The 22,224-nt window shown below is 38.2% G+C and overlaps 1 protein-coding gene across 1 annotated transcript in view; it reads left to right on the forward strand.

Moving 5' to 3' along the window:
* The window catches only part of BRWD3 (bromodomain and WD repeat domain containing 3), a gene marked incomplete at its 3' end in the record, with an annotated part of 43,675 nt that overhangs the window by 15,527 nt on the left and 5,924 nt on the right, over window positions 1-22,224 (forward strand). The window contains exons 6-24 of the mRNA XM_029084929.1: window positions 809-909; window positions 1,622-1,692; window positions 2,847-2,947; window positions 3,970-4,010; window positions 6,862-6,966; window positions 8,408-8,561; window positions 9,093-9,227; window positions 10,033-10,161; window positions 10,556-10,781; window positions 11,760-11,930; window positions 14,074-14,257; window positions 14,840-14,933; window positions 16,226-16,375; window positions 17,178-17,254; window positions 18,230-18,407; window positions 19,001-19,117; window positions 20,080-20,187; window positions 21,655-21,779; window positions 21,994-22,076. Coding sequence (XP_028940762.1) covers window positions 809-909; window positions 1,622-1,692; window positions 2,847-2,947; window positions 3,970-4,010; window positions 6,862-6,966; window positions 8,408-8,561; window positions 9,093-9,227; window positions 10,033-10,161; window positions 10,556-10,781; window positions 11,760-11,930; window positions 14,074-14,257; window positions 14,840-14,933; window positions 16,226-16,375; window positions 17,178-17,254; window positions 18,230-18,407; window positions 19,001-19,117; window positions 20,080-20,187; window positions 21,655-21,779; window positions 21,994-22,076 — 2,350 coding nt within the window. The remainder of the gene's footprint in view (window positions 1-808; window positions 910-1,621; window positions 1,693-2,846; window positions 2,948-3,969; window positions 4,011-6,861; window positions 6,967-8,407; window positions 8,562-9,092; window positions 9,228-10,032; window positions 10,162-10,555; window positions 10,782-11,759; window positions 11,931-14,073; window positions 14,258-14,839; window positions 14,934-16,225; window positions 16,376-17,177; window positions 17,255-18,229; window positions 18,408-19,000; window positions 19,118-20,079; window positions 20,188-21,654; window positions 21,780-21,993; window positions 22,077-22,224) is intronic.

Here is a 22,224-nt window from a genome sequence, read left to right on the forward strand (position 1 = left end):
GAATCCCTCTCTTCTGGAGCCTTGATTCATCACAGTCTTCTCCAACAGACCAGTAGTCTCCAGGAGTCTTATTTCCCCCCCTCATGCCTACACTTCCAATTTTGTCTGATTTTAACTGTGCCACAAATTATTTACTTCAGGGTAACATAGTTTGTAACCTGGTTTTGTGTATTATTTCTTTATGTTTATATACATCCCTCACAAGGTTTTTGTAAATTCCAGTAATTTATAAAAGAAATAAAAAATCAGTCATGATTTTTTCAGGAACCAGTGCTCAATCTCTGTATCAAATACCAGGTAGCCAGAGGATGAAAGGTATTGCTGCAGTTATGGAAGTAAAGTGAGAGGCTTCAGGATGAAAAGCTTTCCCACTCCTTAGGGAGGCGGAGGAGAGGTTCAGGAAGAGGTGGGGGGGTCCTACTGTGCTGCTGTTCTTCGTTGGGCTTGGATTCAGGAATCATTTTTAATTTTATTACTGTGTTTGATCCAGTTCTGTCCTAGAAATAAGAATTTCCTCATCTTCTCATCCCATTAAGAGAGTCTAGGCTTGTTTCATTTTTCCAATTTGTTAGTTTTGTGTGGCAGGAACAAAGACTTGCTGGTCAAAATGTCAGTATTTTCCATTCCTCAGCTTTATTTTTATGGAAGTTCAGTTTCTGTGCTTATCCCTGATACTACTCTTTGTACTCCCAAGGAAGAAGCTGATATGTTTGTGAAAAAAATTCTTGTCAATGTCTATTTACAAGTTTCCAGCATGTAGGGGGAGAAAGAAATTAGCTGGTTTTAACTGTTACAACTTTATTTTTAGTTCTCTCCTGCAAGGAAAGGAACAACACGATACCTCACTTCTACTGGTGCTGATGGAACAATCTGTTTCTGGCAGTGGCATGCTAACACCATGAAATTTAAGTAAGCTTGTTTAGATAATTATAATTATCTTAAATAAAGGATGAATTTATTTTGAGTTTTAGCATGGAGAGGAACGCTGAGATAATTAAATAAGGACGTGTTCTTCCTCAATAAACACCGTCCTTGGGATATGTTCTCCCATAGACATGGGGGACATCAGTGCCACACCAGTGTGTGGGGCAGGGAGTGGGTGAGTGTTGGGGAGCCCCTGGCATTAAAACCCAGGGGGAGGCAGAGATAAGGGCTATTATTTCTGAGTTTTGTGCTTTGCAAGCTAGTGTTGTGGAAGAACTTCCAGCTTTTATGTTTAGAACTAAATCCTTGTCCAGAATATACAGGCAGAAGAATTTCTTTGCTTTTAATCAGAAGAACACACATATGTAGATGGCATCAAACCTGTACTTAATAGGGAATAAATTATATTAGCCTAATGGTTTGCCAGGTTCTGTTTTAAATGGTTTTGAATTGGTGAGTATCATGATAAATAAGTTAAATAGTCTTTTCAATGTAGAAAATGATGGTTTTCATCCTACTCAGGAAGAAAATAACTAAAATGAAAAATAAGTTCCAGCAAACTTGTGTGAGAACTCTGAAATAAATTGATTGAGGGTGGGCATGTTGACCTTGACCCATGAGCTGCAATGTACTGTTCTTGTTGAACAGCATCCAAATAAAGTAATGAAAAATAAATATATTGTGTTGTTGCCTATAGGGATCGTCCTGTTAAATTTGCTGAGAGGTCCAGGCCTGGTGTTCAGATATCTTGTTCATCTTTCAGTTCTGGTACGTATTCCTTGTCAGGTAGCTGTAAATATATTATGAACTATCATTTCTTTGGTGACAGGACTGTTAACTTTTTAAATATAAATAGTATTAAACTCTTTTTCAGTTGATTACAGCGTTGTCAAATTGTGATTGAAACTTTCCATGCTAAGTGTCTGCCCCAAGATGCTTTTTCTCTTTTTTTTTTTTCTCTAATTTAAGCTAAAAAGTCATGACAACTCTCAGAGAAGACTGCACTTTGTCTGTTGTTTTGCATGTTAGAGCTTTTTCTCTGTAATATCTTTTTATTTTTCATCTTGTTAAGTTTTTGAGTGAAAAGTTCTTGAAATCTGGCAGACAGTTATGCTTAGTTACCTGTTCAGAGGTTACTGGTTTTGCTAGTCTTACATATTTGTCTAAATTCTAGGAGGGTTGATTCAATGTGTTTGTAAATATCAGCTTAACTGCCATCCTTTGCAGCTTTGACTTCTCAAAAATAGTGATTTTTACAAGCAAAATTTTGTAATCTCATTAGTTTTTGCTCTCTGAAATTGAGAGCTATTCTAGAGCCCTGTGAGCCTTGCTCACAATTCCTTTTTAAAACCAGAAATCCTGAAATTACTCAAACCATTTCAGTGCCATAAACTGCACAATAGTGCCCTTTTTATGCAATATTGTAAACAGAACAAACATGAGAAGAAAGCAGCTTAATTGCTGACTCCCGATTCAGCAATAATCTCTCTGATGTGCTTCAAATAGATATTGAAGATGCACTTAAAGATTTTATTTGATATTTACCAGTGAGGATATTAAACTATTCCGTGTCTAATTTTGCTGCATAGGCTGATGGAGAGTGCTGTGGTAATTTCTGAGGGAAAGCAGAATAGTTTGTTGGATAAATGTTGTAACTTGCAATATTCTCTTCCTTTGGTCAGAAAGGTTTGCAGCTGGAAAATATCGTAGAGCACATAGTTCTGCTAGAGCTGGTATGGTCTGAGAAAATACAGATTAAAGAAGAAGTTGTCAGAGTTAATTTCTTTATTCAGGGCATATGTTTTGAGTACTGAAGTTTTCTGTTTAAAACTGTAGTTTGCTGCTTGGATAATAAAGCAGTGATGAAAATAAGTTGTTTCTTGGATGGCTTTTCTTCTCACAGAAAACACTGTCTTTCTTAGGTGGCATGTTCATTGCAACAGGTAGTACTGACCATGTGATAAGAATTTATTATTTGGGCTCAGAATCACCTGAGAAAATGGCTGAGTTAGAATCTCATACGGTAAGAGACAAATCACAAGCAAATCTCTTTTTTTTTCCCCTCTGCTTTACCTTATTGCAGGTTTTGTACATCCTGTTCAACTTATATTCTGTCTTTAGAGTTTAGTTGGCTCTCAACAGTGTGGTATTTAAACGCCTGGAAGTTTGTGATATGTTTTTTTTTAAATTTGAGGCAGGAGGTGTGTGTAAAATATGCTTTATGTATTTCATTCCCCCAGGAAACTGAGGGACGAGGTGATTTTCTGATATTCTGGAAGAAAGTCTGTGTTGGAATGAGGAATTAAGGCAGTTTTCATACACGACGTCATTTTTCTTATTAAATTTACTGTTGAGTATTTAACTTTAGTTGTGGCCACAAATCCACATAACAAGAAAAACTAAAATAATTCTGGTTTTAGAGTGTGCAGTCAAACTTTGGATCATGATCGTAATTTCATGTAGAAAATGAAGCCAGCTTAAAAGCATCCTTTCTCAGGTAGTGCAGAAGGGTTCTCATAAAAATTCAGACTATTTAACATATCTGTACGATGACTTTCAATGTTAGTTTTCAAGTTTGAGTCTTAATAGATTTATTAAAATCATTGAATGTCTCCGTTTCAATGAGATCCCATAAAGGAGTGCCACTAAAACAATATCAAATTCTTCTTAATTTCTTAGTTGTTACCAAGAGCAGGTGATGAACACTGAGCTTCAGTGGGAGTCACAGATCTCCCATTTAACATGAAAGAAAAAATGTTTTCTATATTCAGCAGTTCAGGTTTGGAAGAAACTGTGATTCCTTTAATTTTTTGAAGTCTCCTCTTCTTAATACAACAAACGGCTGTCAGCCTGCCCCTGAAAAAGATGAGGAAGTGTTAATTTCAAGCGTGACTTTTCTGTTCTTGAATTTGTAAGATAGTGTGTTGCAGGAAATGTATGGGGAGATGCAATCTGCTAAATAGAAGCTCCTAATTAAGATCTTTTTGGATGAGTGTTTGAATTTAAAAAGGACTTAAGACTATTTTTTTTCCTCCTTCTATTTAGGACAAAGTGGTTGCCGTCCAGTTCTGTAACAATGGTGACAGGTGAGTGACTGTCCTGGTATTTTGACATGAAAAATACAGTATTTAATTTTCCAAATAACTTTGCAGAGAAAATTTGGTGCGACAGGAAGACTGCACATGGGCTCTGATTATTCTTAAGACAAAGTATTTAAAATATATTGCAAGATGTATGTCATATCCATGAGCTTGGACTTGCTGTCCTCTGCTGTAACAGCAAAAATGGTCTTATTTAATTCCTTGGTGAATGATTTCTTCTGCCAGGCCCTCTCTGGGCACACTGAATAAGCAAATTGTCTCTTCTGGTGCTGAGAGTTCTGAAAAATGTGGGAAGTATTTGTTTTCATACACACACAATTGATAAGAGCTCAGTTTCTGTGAGGTTATAGAATGATAAACATGATACAATGAATAACCAGGCCCTCATCCTTCCTCTTGTGTTTTTGTTTTTTAACTGAAATCACCAAAACAAAACAGTTCTGATTTTTTTCCATGGGGGAATAAGCAAAGAACAGCTCTTCAGTGGGATATAAAGATCCTCACATCCCACGTTTGGATCCAATCTTCTTAGTAAATAAAATTCCCATGCTTAATTTATCTGCATTTGGAATTAAAACTTTCCTTTACACATGTTCTTCCCGTTACATTTGGCTTTTCACAAGGATTTGGATGCTTTATGTAATACTTCAGTAATATCCTACTGTAGTTTTGTGGTGTCTTCTTGCAGCCCACTATCTTTAGTCTTCACTGAGTCACCAGTATGTCTGGATAGCTTAATGTCACCCAGAGTGCTATTAAATGCCCTGATCTGAGCATTTCCTGGAGTGAAAACTGTGTGGGTGTGTGTTCATTTGTGTGACTAATGATGAGCTGCAGCACTGACTCTCACCAGTTTCTGGGATGGAGTATATGGGTCAGTTACTCTACACACACATCACACACTCCCTGAACTCATGGTCCTTGATTGCTTCCACCTGTCCAGAACCAGTTACAGAGGCACAGTCTTAAAACCTTTGGATCTTGATGATAATTTCATTGGTGGTCTTTATTATTCATAATAATTCACTTATCTCTGATGACATACCTAGCAAATATGTGAATTTCTAGGCAAATATATGCATTTCCAGTTAATTTGTTTAAATGATAACAGTTATCTTGTGGTCTTAAAATTTATGAAGTGAACCATTCCAACCTGCAACGCTTTCAGTTTTTAAAACCATGCTAAGTCGGGCTGTCTCTTCCATAACAAAATCAGGATGCTCATGATAAAATCTAGCAAGGTGCTTATAGCCACGTCTGTGCATCAAACTTGTGCAGCACAGCTGGGATGGAGAGTGACGTGACAAGCTTTGATTAGTGATCAGCATCTTAATGTAAATGGTTTTATGCCAGTTTTTACTCATATTCCTCACTTTGCTTGGCAGGAAGTTTAAGGCGTGTATGCAAGCAGGAGCCTTCCAAGCAAAACTGTAGCTTTGCCAGTGGAACTGCACCTGTGCTTGGAGATCTTTGTCATGTAAAATGTTGTGGGAATGTGCTGGTGTAATTGTACTAACTGTTCCTTCTAAGCAATGTGAGAGCCACGGGTCTGACTGGGGATGTTAGGTCACGTAGTCACTGAAAAGTGATGCTTTTAATGGCAAAGTGATAGCTTCTTTTTTAATTTTAATATAAAGAGATAAAAAGAAAAAGAAAATAAACTTGCCACAAGCATTTCTAAACGCTTTCTCATCGGATCAGTGAAACTGAAAAGGTGAAACACTTACTAAAATAAAATTGAATAGGCTTGGCTTTTTACATGTAATTTTGTTGATAAATGGAATATACTTTTAAAGGTGTTGACCTGTGGAAGTGTATTAGTTGAGGAGCTTTTAGAAATAATTTTTGTTGAGAATTTTTTAATGACACTGATAGCCAAAGCATTATGATGCAGATGAACGCATTTGCTTGAATACTTGATTTTTTATTTTTAAACAAGGAGGAGTTTAAAAATGAAACTACTCATGTTCAACTTCACAGGCAGAGCTACCTACTTGCGTTCAACTTGAGTATTTCCCTTCTCTGTCTTCACCCTCTCCCTGAGTTAATGTATTATAATTTATGCTAGACTCCTGGCACGCAGTTTCTCTTTCTTTGCTGCCACTATGAACTGCTCGAGAGATTTGCTGATGTCATTAAAAAGGGAATGTGCAGCTTGGATGAATTACGACATTGAAGTCATTCCAAGGCCATCTGCTAGCTGTAACCCAATGTAATTAATGTTGTGGGATAGAAACTTGTTTGTACCGTACAATATCTGATATGAAAATTGTAACCTCGCTGGCTTTTAATTACATTCTCTAGATCAGAGATGCACAAACAATATAAAAGAATAAGTGTTGAAAAAAAAAAACCCAAGAAGATTGAATACATTCTAGCTCCTGTGTTGGTGTGAATGGGTGTGCTCTTGGCTTGCCAGCGTTTTGGAGCTGCCTGTTTCCTGTGGCAGTAGTTCACGGATATTTTATGAGCTGTTAAACACGCCTATGTGTGGGTGTATATAGAGTAAGGCAAGAAATACATGCACAAATAGACACTTCCAAATATATACATATATATTTGTGTGCATGTGTGCAGGTTTGTTGCAGAGGAACCCAGAAATAAGTGCTTGTAGTGACCTTTCCTAAGGTGAATGTCAGTCCTTTGCCAAGCTCCTAAATGTTCTTACCACAGGATTTTGCGTGCCCACGCTCTTGCTAAGGATGGAAAACTCCATAGCAAAGCCACTGAATAGTGAGAAAATAAAATCCTACATTAGGCATGTGAGTATTAGAACAAAAGCAGCAGTGACTTATTCAGAATTTCATTATTTTTTCTTTTTTTTTCTTTTCCATAGCTTAAGATTTGTCAGCGGAAGCAGAGATGGAACAGCAAGAATATGGCACTATCAGCAACAAGATTGGAAGAGTGTAGTCCTGGATATGGCTACTAAAATGACAGGGTAAAACAAACCAAACCACAACACACTTCGTAACAACATTGACACACGAAATAAAATCTTCTGTCATGTTGAAAACTTTATTTACTTCCATTTTACATTAATTTATGGTTTTTTGTCTATTGAAAATGCCATGACTCTATTTGTTTAGTTACACAGTTAAATAGCCCCCAAAAGAAAATATTAATACATTAGTAGTTCCTTACTCTAATGGTTGGGGAATATTTAGTACTTTACATATGCAGCAAGAATGTCAAATAGAGTTCATCTCACAGAAGGAGATTTTAGTAGAACCTCATTGATGATATTCTGACCTACACATTTTTTAAAAAAAGTCCAAAACAACTGTTTTTTTTCTGTCATCTCTCAGCAAAGTAATAATCAGTCTCCTCAGATCATTAGTGTTTATTTTATGTTATATCTTCTGCTGTTTTGGTTTTTATACTATGGGATGCAGTTAAAATTATAATGAATAATTAAGTTAAAATAGAGAAAAATGAGCAAAGTGTATGATATGAATGCAAATACTGACAAGTTCAACAGCATCTAGCATCACACAGCTTCTGCCATGATTTCAGTTACTATTCCAGTAAATCAAGTTAGTAAATAATTTTAATTTTAAAAAAAAGAGGTTTTGCACATTACAGCTCATTTTACCCACCTGAGGACGAATGACACTAAGCAGAAAGTTAATGAGAGGTGTAACAGATTCTTTTTCCTAACAATATTTGTTTGTAAACACATTTCTTATTTCATTCCAAGGCCTGAGTTGCCTGGAAGAATTCTTGTGATATATACTCAGAACATTCCTTAACATTCTATTTTTCCTTAAGGTTTTCAAGTAAGAGATGAGATATGTTGATTTGGTTCTCAGGTTCAATTAAGGGTTTGAGTTTTTCTCTTTGAGATCCCCAAGTGACTTCTGTAAGTGGCCTTGTAATTGAATATGCACAATAACAAAAAGCAGAGATGGAGAAAGCCATTAGGCATTTTGCTTTGCAGAATTCTTTATATTTCATATGATTACATTTTTAATAAGTTATTTGTCAAAATACCATTTGGATTTATTTAGCAGGTTTTTGTTCATTACAGAGTTTACTCGTATTGAAGATTGATAAGAAAAATACTTTGTAGGAAAAGAACTTACTAGAACTGAATAGCTTGGATGAAAGAATTGTGGGGTAGGCAAGGCTGATCACTTCAGAACAACAGAAGAACTTGTCTTTTTTTAAGGAAATAAAACTCTAAATCTTAGTGGTACTGAGTATTTTCTGCATCTGTTTTACCACTGCAGAAGCCATCCTTCATTCTCCTGCATTAGCCAGTAGTCACAGTGGTGGCCGCCGTGCTCTCCCTGATTTCATCCTGAATTAGCACTGTTAAATGTTTCTGTGTGTAGTTACTGATTTATTTCCTTTTTTTTTTTAATTATTAATTTCTTTAGAAACAATGTAGCATCTGGGGAGGACAAGGTGACTAAACTGAAGGTGACTATGGTGGCTTGGGATAGATATGATGCCACTGTCATCACTGCAGTCAACAATTTCCTTCTCAAAGTGTGGAACTCGTCCACAGGGCAGCTTCTTCATAGCTTATCTGTGAGTAGCATTCAAGTGGATAATCCCAAATGGTTCTAGTTCAACTCTGACATTGTTTTGAGGCTAAACTGCATCATCATTCCCCATGATAAGGAGTATTTTGTCCTGAAGTATGCCACCTGTTTTATGCTTCCTAGGAGGAGTACGTAATCATGGGGAAAGGAGCTGGTGACTAAAATGCTGCTAGACCCTGGTGATAACTGACTGACAAGGGAGCCCTTTGGAGGTCACTGTTTGTGCCCAAATTAGAGGGTTGTAGCCATCCTCTCTGCTGATTTCTCCTTCCTTCCCATCCCTCTCCATCTCAGCTGTGCTGAGCTGCAGTCCAAGGCACTTACAAAGCAGACAGTGATAATGCAAAGCCTCTTTGTTAGAAATGTTGACTAAATATAGATGCAACTCTGGTCTAAGATCTGGTGAATTGAGCTGTCCTGGATGACACCTGGACTGAGGTGTCCTCACACTAAATGCATGTTTGGAAATATTACATGCATTAACATTGCCTTCTTTCTCACCCTGTTTTCATTGCAGGGTCACGATGATGAAGTTTTTGTTCTGGAGGCCCATCCCTTTGACCAAAGGATTGTACTTTCAGCGGGTCATGATGGAAATATTTTTGTTTGGGATATAGACAAAGGAACAAAAATTCGCAATTACTTTAATATGGTAAGAATGATCAGGGAAAGTTGGGGGGGTTTTTTTGCACATCTGTGTAAAACTGATCTTGAGGCAAAAGCAGATTTCATTATGTACCTGTTATGACCAATGTTACAACAGGATTAGGGGAAAATTCCTACATATTAAAAAGAAAACTGTAGACTCTTCAGTAAGCAATGCCAAAGTATGTTTTTTCTTATTGTATCAGCAAGTTTTTCGTGGGATCTCTTACATCTGAGTGTTATTCATGTGTGTGGGTATGGTTATACCCCACAAAAGCTGACAGTCTGAAGGCAGAGCAATGAAAACTGATAAGCACAATGGCTGTGGTCTGGGAAATGCTGTGGTTGGCTCTGTGCCACATTTATCTTAATGTGCCCAGGTTTGTTGGTTTGATTCCAGTGCTGAGCAAATGCAGCTGTGCTGCTTCAGGATCTGAGCTAGCCTCCTGGCACTTGGGGCTGTGAAACCTGCTTGTACAGAGCCAATACACACCTGAGATCTTTGCTGCAGGCTTGTCCTGTGTCTGCCATTAACATAAAACACAGACTTCTAGGTAGTTGATTCAGAACATACGTTAAAAGTTGCACTGAAATTTCAGGACAAAGAGAAAATGCAAAGTTTTACTGCCTTGTTCAGTTTAGCTTTAATAATTAAGTGTGAAAAAATCTAAGTGTAAATCAGTCTTGAGCGAGCTGAGAATTTACACAGAATTAGGATTAAATACTTGATGGAGCACAGGTGAAATTTTCATTAAAGTGCTTTTACAGAGCATGCATGATTGTGAAAGGGATGCTCTGTGCTTGTTACACAGATTGAGGGCCAAGGCCACGGAGCTGTTTTTGATTGCAAGTTCTCACCAGATGGACAGCATTTTGCCTGCACAGATTCTCATGGACATCTGCTGCTATTTGGTTTTGGATGCAATAAATATTATGAAAAGGTGAGTTGAATGAATTTGAAACTCTTCTGTGTCTTGACCTAATTTTGTCTTAGAAATATTTATGTTACAGTTTATTCCCTCACCCTGCCCCGGACAAAATAGTAATTAGATCATGAAGCAGTTGCTGTTTACCTAAATCAAAAAGATTTAGACAAGAGAATCTCTAGACAGGGAAACAAAGCATTAACTTCTGCCTCTTCACCTCTGTTGGCATGTTTTGCATCAGGCCTTAGTAATAAAACACATTTGTGGTAGGAATCTGTTCTCTGTCATAACATTTCTTCTGCTGATCCTCAGTGTAGGAGTTGTGGTTTATGGGTATGGGAGCCCTTCCAAAGCATCAAGACAGCTGCAAATGGCCATTGATTTATTTACTAAATTGCTTTTCTTGCAGATTCCAGATCAGATGTTCTTCCATACGGATTACCGACCACTGATCCGTGATGCAAATAACTACGTGCTGGATGAACAGACTCAACAGGCTCCGCATCTTATGCCTCCTCCCTTCTTGGTGGATGTGGATGGAAATCCTCATCCCACCAGATTCCAACGACTGGTACCAGGGAGAGAAAATTGCAAGGATGAACAACTTATTCCTCAGCTGGGATATGTAGCTAATGGTATGCTGTCTGAAATTTATGCATAATACATGGATTGCACAGTATTGAGCACCAGCTCAGTGGGATGGGACTATGAGGATTTGTTTGTTTCAGTTGTCTTCTGAAACTAGTGGTTTAAATTCAGTGTAGAGGCAGAAGAGGAAATGGGGTGGCTTTATGACATAGAGGAAGTGTATGGAATTAACTTGACTGGAGGCAAGACGAGGAGAATGCAGTATTTCAAAATCAGTGGGCTTCTACCAGGTATATGACAGCACGCTTAAAGAATTGTCCCATAAACCTCAGTGTAACTGTGTATATGAGTAAGGAAGCAGGAAGGAAGAAAGACATGGAAAAAAGAGTTTCTGTTTTTTAAACCAGATTTTTTTTCTTGTAGATATAAACCTTTGGCAAAAATTGATCACAGAATCCCAGACTGGTTTGGGTTGGAAGGGACCTTAAAGCCCTGTCCCAACCCCCCTGCCAGCAGCAGGGACACCTTCCACTAGACCAGGTTGCTCAAAGCCTCATCCAGCCTGGCCGAGAACACTTCCAGGGAGGAGCAGCCACAGCTTCTCTGGGCAACCTGGACCAGTGTCTCACCACCCTCACAGCCAAGAATTTCTTCCTCAGATCTCTTCTCAATCTCCCCTCTTCCAGTTTGAAGCCATCACCCCTTGTTCTATCACTACCTGCCTTTAAAAAAAAAAAATCTTCCATTATTACCTACTGGAGCATAATTTCTTTCTGCCATTTCTAAGGGTTTGTGTTTATATTTTACATGTGGTCTGCAATTTTAGGTTTTTATTGTAACTTCTCTTTTAAACTTTGCCTCCATTTATTACATGAGAGCAGAAGGCCAGCTGGTGATCAGATGTTTTGCTGAGCAGGCAAATAATTGTGCACAATTTAAAATTTGATTTTTTTTTTTTTTCTGTGATGTTTAGTAAAACAGAAATTAATTGTTTCATAAGCAGTTGTGGCTTTGTTCTTGTCAAGGTGATGGTGAAGTAGTTGAACAAGTCATTGGACAGCAAACTAATGACCAAGATGAGAGTATCCTTGATGGGATGATCCGAGAGCTACAGAGGGAACAAGATCTGAGACTAATTAATGAAGGAGAAACTCTTCCAAACCCTCCACTCAATAGATCCCACTCTGTTACTGGAGGTAAGTGTCCCTTCTTTACTTCCATCATTTCTTTTCCTAAAGCACAGTAAGGTACAGATCAGAATGTGTTGATGTGAGTTCTGGGACTATGTCTCTGAGGATGCTTTTCTCTCTTGTTCTCATACCCATTGTTAACCTGTGTGGAGCAGTTGCACGTTCTGCTGATGCTGGCAGTGGAATTCAAAGTTTAAGGTGCAGCTGAGGGCACACGATGGTCTAACTGGGGCTGTATCTGATTACCTGGAACTATGAGACTGTGATTATTTCTGTTACAGACCTTTCCTAAAAAATAAACATGAAGTTCAAGGCATCAAGACTAAATGTCTTGATGTCACTTAGTCACTGCAGAGATGATACTTTGTAACTGCCAAATGTCAAGACAACAGTATATAATTAGAGAATGTCAGTGGATTACGATGTTGTGACAGACTAATGGCTTCCTGTTGCAGCATTAGAGCTGAAGCTGAGCATCAGTGTTTATAAAATAAACATGTCTGCTCTGTCTTAGTGTTTCTTTAGAAAGCTGGAGATTATTCTCCTGGTAAATGTTCTGCTACTGTGATTTTTTTTAATTTTTTTTTTAATACACAAAGCGATTAAAAATTTAAAAGAGACTCAGTCAGATGTGAGCAGCTGACTGAGTGCAGCTGATGTTGGAGAGCAGATGCTGTGGACTTGTGCTGCAAGACATCCCCAGCTTTTAAAAAATGTACATTTGCTAATAAACTAATTCTACATTAAATGACTGATTACACGTTTGAAGTAGATGTCCTGGCAAAACTCATTAGGATCATAGGATCGTAGAATGGTTTGGGTTGGAAGGGACCTTAAAGCTCATCCAGTTCCAACCCCCCTGCCAGCAGCAGGGACACCTTCCACTAGACCAGGTTGCTCAAAGCCTCATCCAGCCTGGCCGAGAACACTTCCAGGGAGGGGGCATTGCTAGATTTGGAGTTGCTTGTCTTTAAATTCAAGAAGGAATAGGAAAAATATTAGTGAAAAATGCTAAAAATACACTTTTGCTTGGATCTAAATTGGTATTGTTAAGAAGGTGGCTTAGAAGCCAGCTTCAACTCCCAAGAAGTCTTTTCTGCTTCTTGGGATGGGTTGATGTGTTGTGCAATCCCAGTTCTCAGTTTTATTTGTATGTCCCTGTAGAAAGGGAATTTCCAGATACAAGTGGTATAGAAATTAAAGCATTTACTTTATAGAACTTGCATTGATCAGTGACTTTGCTACATGAACTACCCATTTGTGTAAATTAATTAAAGTATATATAAAGTACTTGATATTTAAATAGCTGGATATTTTTAAATAGGTTTGCACAACTGTAAGTGCAATTTATTTGTGCAGCTAACCATATTTAAGCACAGGGAAATTGTGTTGATGCGTTACCAAATGATGAGATAAATTAAGGCAAAGCTGGCACTGATTCTGATATTTATTATCAGCCTTTTTGTCTTGCTTTGCTACCTGAAGTGTCTGTTTCTCCTGAGCACGTAGCACTGTGTTGTGCCACCTGATGAAAAGCCCAGAGCAGGAGTGGTGCCTGTGGCACAGGGGATAAGCATGAAAAATACAGGACAAACAGAGGTACAACAGAAACCTCAAACCTTGCAGCACTCTGTTATTTTACATGTGAACCTCATCTCTTCTTGTACCACAGAATTTAAGATTTGTGATTTTAGACCCTTTAAACAGTTGACAAGACTTTGATTTGAAGGTCACTTAAGTGCTTTCAGAGACCAAAGAAGGTCACTTTGTAGACATAGTGCTGAGGGACATGGGTTAGTCATAGGGGACTTGTCAGTGTTGGACTCGATGATCTTAAAGGTCTTTTCCAGTCCAGGTAATTCTGGGATTCTGTGCCTTTAAACCTTTTCTCATAGATTATATTCTTTGGTTGCCTCAGATACCTCTAAGAATATAGCAAGCCACAATGATGTTACAGTAGCATACACATCTCCAGTAGTCCAAGGCTAATACACAAAAATGTTTATCTGAAGCCAAAGATTCAGGCACTTAACGTAGAAGAAGTGTTGTTGATTGCCAAAAAAATAAATCTCTGTGTAGTTCTTGAGCTTTAAGTTCTAGATTTCACTGATGGTTTATAGAAGTGAAGACAAATCTTTTTCTTCCTTAGCTCTTCGAAGTCCAGGTTTAGATGTTACATCTCCACCAAACGTTGGTCTCCGGAGAAGTGGTCAGATCGAAGGCGTCCGGCAGATGCACCACAACGCTCCTCGCAGCCAAATGGCAACGGAGAGAGATCTCATGGCATGGAGCAGGAGAGTGGTGGTGAATGAGCTTCCTCCAGGCATCAGCAAGTAAGATGCTAAGTGAGACAGGGAAACGAGATTAAATTGTGTGGTGTTTAATGATCATACACGTGTTATGAGCTTTATAAAGCTGTTTTTCAGAAATGTGTTGGCTTTTGGGGGTTGGGTTGTCTGTTTGTTTTGCAATATGGATTTAGGATTAGAGTGGTCGCCTCTGTGACCTTCCTTCTCTTCACAACTGAATGTTTCTTCAGTTGTTCACGTTTTTTCTGAAGTTTTATTTTAAAAAAACACACAAAAATAATTTGATTACATTTCCATTGTCTTGAAAATAATTTTGCATGCTCACCTAACAAGTTTGCTTCCTTAACTTGTGATTCCAGGGGCTTAGGGACATGGTTTAGTTGGGGACTTCTCAGTGTTGGGTTAATGATTGGACTTGATGGTCTTAAAGGGCTTTTCCAATCTGGACAATGCTTTGATTCTGTTTGTGAGGATGCTTTTAAGAGTACCTGTGCACAGATTTCTTGTAGCAAGAGAACCTTAAGTATTTTAATGTGTCTGTTAATAAAACTGTCAAGTTATATGATGATTTATTGAATTAAATGGATGTTTGTTATGTGTAATTAGGGTCCAGGAAGAATGTCGAGCTGCCAAAGGTGAAATTGAAATTAATTTATACACTGTTGAAAAGAAGAGAAAGCCATCCCACACCTTGCAACGGGTGAGTTAATTCACGAGGAGAGAGAACCTGGGTGTGAAGCAGTTCTGAGCACTGAGCAAAATTAAAACAAAACACCCCAAACCAATTTTATTAAATGATTTAGAAGATCAATAGTACTAATTGTTTCTCTGGCTCTTTGTCTTCCTTCTGTAACTGGAATTTGTCTGTCTTTATATTGTAATTTGCAAACAGCAGTGGTAAATATCTCTTAAGGTTTCAGTAGTGGGAAGATGCTAGGAAAGGAAAAGTCCTGGTGGGCAGCAGGATGACCATGAGCCAGCACTGTGCCCTCATGGCCAGGAAAGCCAGTGGCATCCTGGGGTGCATTAGAAGGGGTGTGGTTAGTAGGTCAAGAGAGGTTCTCCTCCCCCTCTACTCTGCCCTGGTGAGGTCACATCTGGAATATTGTGTCCAGTTCTGGGCCCCACAGTTCAGGAAGGACAGGGAACTGCTGGAGAGAGTCCAGCACAGAGCCACCAAGATGGTGAAGGGAGTGGAGCATCTCCCTGCTGAGGAAAGGCTGAGGGAGCTGGGGCTCTTTAGCTTGGAGAAGAGGAGACTGAGGGGAGACCTCATTAATGTTTATAAATATGTAAAGGGTGAATGTCAGGAGGATGGAGCCAGGCTCTTCTCAGTGATGCCCAATGGTAGGACAAGGGGCAATGGGTGTGAGCTGGAACACAGGAGGTTCTGCTTCAACTTGAGAAGAAACTTCTTTCCAGTGAGGGTGGCAGAGCCCTGGGACAGGCTGCCCAGGGAGGGTGTGGAGTCTCCTTCTCTGGAGACATTCAAGACCCGCCTGGACGCCTTCCTGTGTGATCTCATTGAGGTTCCTGCTCTGGCAGGGGGGTTGGACTGGATGATCTTTCGAGGTCCCTTCCAATCCCTCACGTTCTGTGATTCTGTGAAAAGAGCAGAGCCACAGTGGACGTTCAGTTTGACTTGTGAGAAATATTAAAGGAGCCACACGTTTTTGAAGTGGCTGGCTTTTATCTTATCCAGAGACTGCTATATTTTTTAAGAAAAAAATTACATTTCTCCATAACTTTCTTTCTAAGGACTGCTACTTTTAAAAAGTAGAATTGATCTCGAACCAAAAAAGCCACCTGCACGTGCACTGAAATGAACCACAAGTGTCTAAAAAACACCTTTTCTAATCCTAGATTTCCTACTTGTCATTTGTAAACACAACGCAATGTTCAGTCATTTTAATGAGGCTTTTAATAACTGTCTCATTAATTATTAAATTACTTAATATTTTTCTTTATGTCCCTCCTGTCCCATGACAAAAGAACGATTACCAACCAGGAAGTGGAAGGTCTTTGAGAAGAAACCAACGCAAACGCCAGCACGCCTACCAAACGCGCTCCACGATAGAGCACAGTCAGCAAGGAGCGAGTCAGAACGCACGGGCACGGGAGGAATCAGACACCTCCTCAGAGGTCTGACACACCAACAGATTCTTTCCATAGGTTCCCTGTTCACAAACAGTGTGATTTGATAACAGATGTGCTGAGAGCATTGTTACCATTAAGGCTTTTGAGTTTCTCCACCTAGGAGTAAACACTTGAGTCACTTGGATTTGTGGTGGTAGCGTAGTAAGTTGATAGTGGAGAGAGAAGGATTGTTTACCTCAATGCCCATATGGTATTCCAAACTAGCTTAAAAAAAGCTGTATATTTTAGGAAATCTGCACCATTTTCAAGCAAATTTAAGTGGGTTGTGTTAAACCACTTGCTATTATGGGATTTCCTACTGCACATATATTCTAGGTCACGTTCAGGGCTTTGATTTCATCTGCATCTGTAGACTGCTGTTGAAAGAGATTGAGCATTGGTATAAATCATTGATATTGGCCAGGGAAGAACTTAAAATATACCAGATGAAATAAACTTGTTCTCATTAGGGAAGCATGCAAATTAAAAAGAGAGTGAACATTGTCACTTTATAAATGCATTGGACGTACAGAATATTTATACAGCTGGTCATTTGACACAACAATTTATTAATTGAACACTTCAATAAGAACTCATTCTATGGTTCTAATACCATTAAATTCACATCTCTTTCTATAGAAATTATGTAAACATATAGTATAATATTAAGTAAGATAGAGAAAGAAATTGGGGACTTACTTTAAGCTAAACCAGTCCTTAAAAACAAAGCTTTCCTCAGGTGAGACAAGTCATACAACTTCCTTGCAAACAAAAATTATACATTTTAAACCTTTTGTTTTTAATACAGGAAGATGAGACTGTTGGCACAAGTGATGCATCTATGGATGATCCCGTGGCAGCATGGCAGAGTGAAAGCAGTTCCAGGTAACTTTACTGCTGTCTTAATTGTTAATCTTAGTTGATGATATAATTAAGTGAGACAGTTGATAGTGTGATACTATGACTACAAGTCAGTAGAGATTTGTTACACCTTGTGACAGATTGAAGCAAAGAGTTTAGTACACTTAAGTAGTTGAAAATGGTAACCAACAAAATTTGTGAAGTCTTTGAACAAACAAATACTTTTATGTATTTGAGTGAATAAATAATTGTAGAAGTTTTTATAACAGTGTTTAACAGAAAACCACTGTGAAAAATTCTCATTTTGAAGACTGACATTTTTTCCAATTATTCACGAAACCTTTTCTGGTTTTCCATGTTTTAATTTTCTTATTTGCAAAGTCAAACAATTTTGAAAGACCAAATTGTTATCTTTAATTAAGAACTGCTGGAAAAAAATCAATGCCATTTAGTCATATACAATAGAAATATTGATAGAGGTGTGTAAATATCTTCTGTCTTCCTAATTTTTCTGTTGTCAATATGTATTTGTGTCCATTTTTTCCAGTTTCTTTTGTTATTCTTAATGTTATGCTTTTATGGCTGGAAAGGCCATGAGCTAATATAAATACTGTATGTGTGTTCTTTGCATATAAAGAAGTCAGAACTGTATTTTTAGAAGAGTGCTTTGGTTTTCTGAATTTTTCATGTATTTTGTGCAGTTGGTTCTTATGAAGTCAGTCTATGAATCAGTGAGGTTATTTTGGTATGAAAGTAGGTATCAACCATAACTGTAGTTTTACCTTGAATTTGCAACTGATAAAATAATTTGCTGAAATACACAAACTAGATAACACTTAGATTTTCTTGAAGTTCACAGGAAAATGAAACTTTGTGCTAATCCTAACATCTGTTCCACGTAACCAGAAGAGCAGGTTGAATGTTTCAGGACCTTTCACTCTATTGTGTGAAAACTGAAATGCTGTTTTCTTTCTTACAACTTTTTTTTATTATCGACAGTGATTCATCAAGTGAATATTCTGACTGGACAGCAGATGCTGGAATTAATCTCCAGCCTCCAAAGAGACAAACCAGGCAGGCAGCTCGGAAGATCTGTAGTAGTTCTGAAGATGAAAATATGAAGGGAACAAAAGGACTGGAGCCAAAACGAAGGAAACTTAAGCAGCCTAGAAAGAAGGTCAGCATTTTTAATTTTTGAGGGTCTTTTTGACTTTATGAATATACCTTTTTTTTGGAGTGGTTGTTTTCAAAGTAAAAATTTTCAAAAATATAAAGTAAGAAAGATAGCACAACAATTGTAATACCAGAATTGTTTGGTTTTGGTGCTGAGGTGACATAGATGTCCTTCCATTTTCATGCAGGTAGTTCCCCAGTACAGGTGGGATGTATTCAGTGCAGTTAGATTTACTCCAAGGTGGTTTTGTTGTAAAATTATAATGCATCTATGTTGTATCTCCATTGTTAGATTTCTTTTTCCTAGTATTTTTTCAAGAAGACATTGAGAATGTTTCTAAGGAAAGAAATAGAGTATCTTTATTTATGACCATTTTAATCTTCTATTATATTGATAATGAATGTGTCTTATTCCCTACTATTTAGTTGAGGTTGGTTGGATGTCAGCCTTCCAACTATTTTTGGAAGGTTGACATTCCAGGATTTGCTTTGCCCTTATATCTAGTTATCTTCAGTGAGTGCTGTACCACCAGTTTTTCATATGTTCTGCCCTAGTAATTACAGCTTGCAATCTGAATTTCATGTCATATATTTAAGAAACCAGGTGGACTGCTTTCGATGGAAGGTGAACCCAGTGAGGAATGGCTCGCCCCGCAGTGGATTTTGGATACTATACCCCGCCGCTCACCGTTTGTCCCACAAATGGGAGATGAGGTAAGGAGTGTAGAAATTCCCACTGAGGTTGATGAGCTCAGTTTTGGGTCAGGACCATGATATCTTAATAATATTTTCAGTGAATAATCGTGCTTAGGGTAGGCTGAGTTTTGATAACTTTTTTTCCTCAGGCAATCAGTTGTTTACAGGTAAGTGTCCTACGTCTCTTTTTTGTGCACATGTAACTTGTGAGTTGCAGAAGCAATTGATTGTAAGGCTCTCGTAAGGCCTCACCTGGAATACTGCATCCAGTTCTGGAGCCCCCAACACAAGAGAGACCTGGAGCAGCTGGAACAAGTCCAGAGGAGGCCACCAGGATGATGCGAGGGCTGGAGCAGCTCTGCTGTGAGGACAGGCTGAGAGAGTTGGGGCTGTTCAGCCTGGAGAAGAGAAGGCTCCAGGGAGATCTTATAGCGGCCTCCCAGTACCTGAAGGGGCTACAAGAAAGCTGGGGAAGGACTTTTCATAAGGGCAGTTAATGACAAAACAAGGGGAAATGGGTTTAAGCTGAAAGAGGGGAGGTTTAGATGAGATATTAGGAAGAAGTTCTTCACTGTGAGGGTGGTCAGACACTGGAACAGGTTGGCCAGAGAAGCTGTGGCTGCTCCTCCCTGGAAGTGTTCTCGGCCAGGCTGGATGAGGCTTTGAGCAACCTGGTCTAGTGGAAGGTGTCCCTGCTGCTGGCAGGGGGGTTGGAACTGGATGAGCTTTAAGGTCCCTTCCAACCCAAACCAGTCTATGATTCTATGATTGTGCATCTTCAGAAAAACCTGCACACTTCTTCATGATCCCATAGCAGGTGCCACTTGAGGGGCTGATACAAATATTTTGAGGGAGAGGAGTGCTTTATAATGAAATAAAGAAGCGTGCCATAATAAACACATGCCTGATGTGTTTGTAGAAATTTTAGAATGAACAGGAAGACAACTATCAGTAATTTTTATTTCTATTTTTATTTTAAGATCATATACTTCAGACAAGGCCATGAAGCTTACGTGCGGGCAGTAAGGAAAGCAAAAATTTACAGTATTAACATGCAAAAACAACCATGGAACAAAATGGAACTCAGGGTAAGTTAAACAAATACTTGAAAGAGCTGAATGTCTCTGTAATGTTAAATTGACATCAAAAACCAGTATGAAAAATAGGAAGAAAGCATTACTTGAAAATGTTAATATCAAAATTAAAATTGTAAATCTTAAAATGAGTGTTTTCATTAACACAAAGCCTATACATCTGTTTGGTTCCAGATCAGAAGGATATTAAAGAATGTGGAAGTTCATCTGGTGTGGTATTCTTGCCTGATAGATTAAAAAAAAAACCCAAAACAGTAGAATATTAAATAAAATTTTTAAAAACCAGAGGAAGAGTAGTTAAGCACTGCAACATGTTGCCTAGAGAGAGCGTGGAATCTCCATCCACTCAGAGCTCAACAGGGCGAGCCCTGAGTGGCTTGATCTGACTCAGATGTCAGGATTTTGGACTTGATGGGCTCACTCTCAACCCAAATTATTTAATAACTCTTTTTTCTGAGCACTAATTCATGCAGAACCCACCTCTCAAAAGCTGTTCATAGTTCTGTTGCCACTCTACAGTGACCTGAATATCTAGGTTCTAATTATTGTTTTAAATGCTGTGATAAGAAGTAAGGCATCATGGTGTAAAGACCTCAGGCTTTGTTGAACAGTGGATCTAGCTAATTGTGTATGTTCTTAAATTCTTGGAAGGGTGAGAAAATACCTTAGAACATATTTTTATAGAATAAAAGTATTATGAATTGCTTGGGTAGATACTAAGTGTACATAATTCTGTTGATTTTTCTTATCCTTTTGCTTTGAACCACTGAGCCCCTTAATACTTAATCCACAGTGTTGCCACATTCTTTTCTGCTTTACTCAGATTTCGTACCAAGATAAGAGCACATGTATGTGCTAATATTCATCTGTGTATATGCCAGTGGATCTGTTAATGAAAATTGTTGCTTTATTGGACAAAATAACCAGTTACTAGTCCTGGGTATTCAGTGATTCCAGCAGTAATCTTCAAAGGCATCAGCAGTTTGTAAGGAAAAGGAAATAGTATTTCACTTAGGAGAGAGATCTTAACCACCTGCCTGTGTTGGACAGGATGTGCTTGTACAAGGCTATTTTTGAATTTCCACTTTAAAAGGAAGAGTTTCCTTTTATTTCCCCTGTATGTTGCTATGTAAGGGCGAGAGGCTCTGGATTTGGTCGCGTATAACCTTGGGTGCCATCAATGCAGTTAAAACCAGAGAGTGGTATGGTCCTTAGATTTTTTTTCTTTAAAAAGTTAAATAATTTGTGGGTGTCCTGCTTACAAATCTACCAAGGGAATAAGCATCTTATATATTTTATATTTTTTTTAAGATGCCTGTGATTGATTTTTTAATATTTGGAAAAGAAAACTTTTATGAGTGAAATTACCTGAGCTGTAAAATGGAAACAACGTACTTTAACATGGATGATTTTATTGTTAGCAAGTTAAAATAATACTGTTCCATGCTTATTGATAAATAGGAACAAGAATTTGTGAAGACTGTAGGAATCAAATATGAAGTTGGGCCTCCTACACTCTGCTGCTTGAAGCTTGCATTCCTAGATCCAATCACAGGCAAAATGACAGGAGAATCATTTTCCATAAAGTAAGTAACTGAAATGCTGATGATGTTCTTCAAGAGATTTTCTTGCTGTTTAGAAGCTTCATGCCTCTCTTTTTTTTTTTCCTCATGATGGTGGCATTAATTAGGTGTTATGCCAAACTTGAAAACAAAAAGGATGAAATCTTGTCTGTATTGTACATGTGCAACTCTATGTTTATGGGTAATAGAGGCAATTGTTTTTATCTGTTTCATGAAGGTACCATGATATGCCAGATGTTATTGACTTCCTCGTGCTGCATCAGTTTTATAATGAAGCCAAAGAAAGGAACTGGCAAATAGGTGACTACTTTTTTTTCCCACTTCCATATGTTTTGCAGCATTTCTGCAGCTGTTTAAGGATACAGAGTCTGTATTACATGACAGAAAGGACTGTGCCACACGTGATATTATAGAGATCATTAGAAACTTTATTTGGTGTTTGCTGCAA

This window comes from Antrostomus carolinensis, unplaced genomic scaffold (genome assembly GCF_000700745.2).
Source record: "Antrostomus carolinensis isolate BGI_N321 unplaced genomic scaffold, ASM70074v2 scaffold1270, whole genome shotgun sequence".
NCBI lineage: Eukaryota > Metazoa > Chordata > Aves > Caprimulgiformes > Caprimulgidae > Antrostomus > Antrostomus carolinensis.